Below are 3,269 nucleotides of genomic sequence, written 5' to 3'. Positions count from 1 at the left end.
AGACACACTTTGTGATTCATCTGAGTCAGTTATATGACTATCCTTTTTTTTAATTAGTTAGGATTTAAGGACTATAATCTTACAGACATAAAACAAGTTTATGGACCTGATTCAATTTGGGTGAGTTCACAAAGGGGAATAAATAAAGAACATTGAACTTTTGGAACAGGCTGATGATACAGGCACACAAATCTACACCTTTTTCATGTTCTTTATGGCTTGTGGTGCATTTGCATGATAAAAGCTTTGCCGAAACTCCCCTCTTCTCTCTGCTGCTTACAGGTGGAGATGAAATCACCTGTCCTATGTGGGGACTGAAGCAGACTGGCAGGGCTAAAGCCACGCCCACTGGCAGGTTTCAGTCGGACTTGTTTGTTAAGAGCAGCTGTTTGGGCTGTCAGAACTCAGTCGCTCCTTTCTACATCACCCTACTGAGTTTGGTGGAGTAAGGACACACACACAACCATGCCGAGGCGATCAACGCAGGAGTGGATCCGGCTGTCTCTACGCACCCCGGGCATCCTGATCTTCGGGATGGTTTTGGCTCCCTGTGGCTGGATCCTGAACCTGACAGCCACCGTGGCCCCAAACTGGAGGACCCTCCACAACATCCCTGATACCCAGGCAGATGAGTTCATCCAGCAGGGCATCTGGGAGATCTGCAGGGCCACCTCAACCAACACCAGGACGGATTGCACCCTGGAGGACACCGAGTATTTCAACAACCAGATCATCGAGGTCGCCCAGGGTTTGATGGTGGCCTCCCTCATCGTGACTCTGATCGGGCTGGCCGTGGCCATCCCGGGGGTCCGATGCTGGAGAGACAGGCCTAACTGGATTTTGGCTGGACTGGGAGGACTGTTGATCTTCCTCTCAGGAGTCATGACCATCATACCCATCGCCTGGTACACCCACATCCTGGAGGAGGTCTCCACCGTGACCCCGTCCATAGATGTGCGTGTGGGTTACTGCATCATCCTGGGCTACATCGGAGGGATATTTGAAATCCTGGGTGGCTTCGTCATGTTCATCGGGATCTGCCGGTGCTGTGGAGGAAAGAACAGAGGGGAGACCCGCATCGAGGAGGTCACTGGGCCCCGGTTCAGGAATCAGAAGCAGCCGACGAGACGAGTGGAGGTGCCAAGCCTGGACCGGCCCAGGAGCGTCGCCAGCAGCGTCCCGTACTCGAAGGACTCCATGGATGAAGATGTGTCCTTCCCCCGGGCCAAGAGCCCAGCAGCCCGGTCAGCCAACACCTCCTACGGTGGCAGACCCTATGATGCAGACCTATGAGAAACATGTGTACCACATCTGGACACACACAACACCTGCAGGCAGGGGCGCCGAAAAGGGGGGGTAAAGGAGACGGATTCTAGGGGCCCATGATGGAGGGGGGCCCAGAGAGGCCCCTAATGATGATGAAATTATAATACAGAAAAAATAATGACACTAAGTTATTAACTAACATATAATCACACATGTTTTTTCACTGTCATGCTGTTCTTCTTTCACAAATATGGTAATGATAGTCAAAAATACCATTAAAATGCATAATTGTATGTAAAATAGCATCAAAAAATTTTGCCGCTGTGTTGGGGGCCCTGTAAAGATTCTTTTCATGGGGCCCAAAATCCCTAGCGGCGCCCCTGCCTGCAGGAGCAAAACTACCCAAAGAAAGGGAAATATTCTAGGAAGAAGCAATGGTAGTTTACTCAATGACTTTAGAACATTACAAATCTAACCCACTTTAGGAAAACTGTGTATAATGTTCTGGAGTATTGTAGTGAAAACATAGATCCTGCTGATTACATAAAGTTTAATTAATTTGTGACCATATGAAATATTATATAAACAGGCTATTTCAGTGGTACCAATATATCAAACCCCGTAACTATTATGAAATCACTGTAAACTCACTATTGAGCCTACTTGAAGGAATAAGTGCGAGATAATGTGAGTGACAGAGCCAGGGCTGCAGTTCAATGCGACTACAGATGAGACTCATTGTGGGCTAAAAGGTAGCCTAATCATTACATAACATCATTATGATACATGATAGGTGTATGATTCAAGCCGTGCAGTAATGGTAAAGATGGGATGAATAATATATTTAGAAAAAATGGAGGGAAAGTGGAATTCTGTATTATTGTGAGAGTGAAACATGGAGAGAAAACCTTAGGTTTTGCAAACGATGCTGAACTCTATTTGTAAATACTCCTCATCTGTAAGGAAGCTTTTTCTTTATTTTGCATCAGCAGATTGTTTGGGTAATTTTTTTCTCAATTCTAATGTAAATTCTGTGTTCTTATGCACTTTACAATTGTGGCAAACCTTGTAGGACAACAGGCCACCTGGATCCTGAGGTGATCAATTTTCTCTAACTGTTTAATAAATGTGCACTGTTTCCTAATTACAAATGACTCAGTTCAATTTCTCAATATGAAAAAATATGAAAAATCAGATTGCACTGCAGAGGTGCATGAAAAGATATTTGATTAAATAGCTGTGATCATGATGACAAAGCGGTAAAGTTAAATGTTTTGTCAGAAGAAAGAATCCAAAATATTATTAGTATTGTATTCTATCATGTATTCCATCATCTGTGACCAGGAGTCATTATTGACGCTATTCAAACACACACACAGAGAGGCTACATTGTACACTTGTTTCTTTGCCTCTCTGTCTGTTCAGTGTTCTCTTCATACATACACAGACAATGTTGCCCGACCGGTCTGGGAGGTTAGTTTCTTCCTCATCTTGTCTAACAACATTACTTCTTCTGTTTAAACTGGCGTAACATCTCAAACAGGGCCACACTGTAGTGAACAATTGTCCCTCTATAGCTCCTGGAAAGTCTTTTGTTGTTAATTTGGCCCCCAATAAGTCATGATGCAGCTCTCCCTGGAGGACCTGTTGAATGCCACAGTTGGTAAAGAGGTGGTAAAGTAAGGTAAAGTACAGAAAAGCAGTTTAAAACCCGCATTGACACTGCCATAATGAGTGCATCAGCTGATACAGATGTAAAAACAAGAATACAAACAAAAAATGTGATTACTTGTGTTGAAAAAACTTAAGAAATACGACATTTAGAAACCACTCTAAATGTGGTTACTCAGAGTAGCCAGTTAGAAAGGAAACATTCATGAATGCAGGAGAAATAATGTCAGTAAGCCAGGTATAGTAATTATTAGTCCAAATAAATTCTTTCTTACTTTCTTGTTAAAAAGATACACCTAAAAAGACAAAACAAAAATATCATTCACCGGCTT

At 43.5% G+C, this 3,269-nt stretch overlaps 1 protein-coding gene across 1 annotated transcript; it reads left to right on the top strand.

Moving 5' to 3' along the window:
• The first annotated feature begins 465 nt into the window (after positions 1-465).
• cldn23.1 (claudin 23.1) lies at positions 466-1,293 on the top strand. The gene has a single exon (XM_054613145.1). It carries the CDS (start codon positions 466-468, stop codon positions 1,291-1,293), a length of 828 nt encoding a protein of 275 aa, XP_054469120.1.
• The last annotated feature ends 1,976 nt before the right edge of the window (positions 1,294-3,269 follow it).

The sequence above is a fragment of the Anoplopoma fimbria genome, chromosome 14, assembly GCF_027596085.1.
Source record: "Anoplopoma fimbria isolate UVic2021 breed Golden Eagle Sablefish chromosome 14, Afim_UVic_2022, whole genome shotgun sequence".
Taxonomy (NCBI): domain Eukaryota; kingdom Metazoa; phylum Chordata; class Actinopteri; order Perciformes; family Anoplopomatidae; genus Anoplopoma; species Anoplopoma fimbria.
Note: the sequence above shows the minus strand (reverse complement) of the source record. Positions and strands in the feature narration are given on the sequence as shown.

Bases quoted from the DNA above. Each gene is read 5' to 3' on its own strand.
- cldn23.1 (XM_054613145.1), top strand. From the start codon at position 466: ATGCCGAGGCGATCAACGCAGGAGTGGATCCGGCTGTCTCTACGCACC.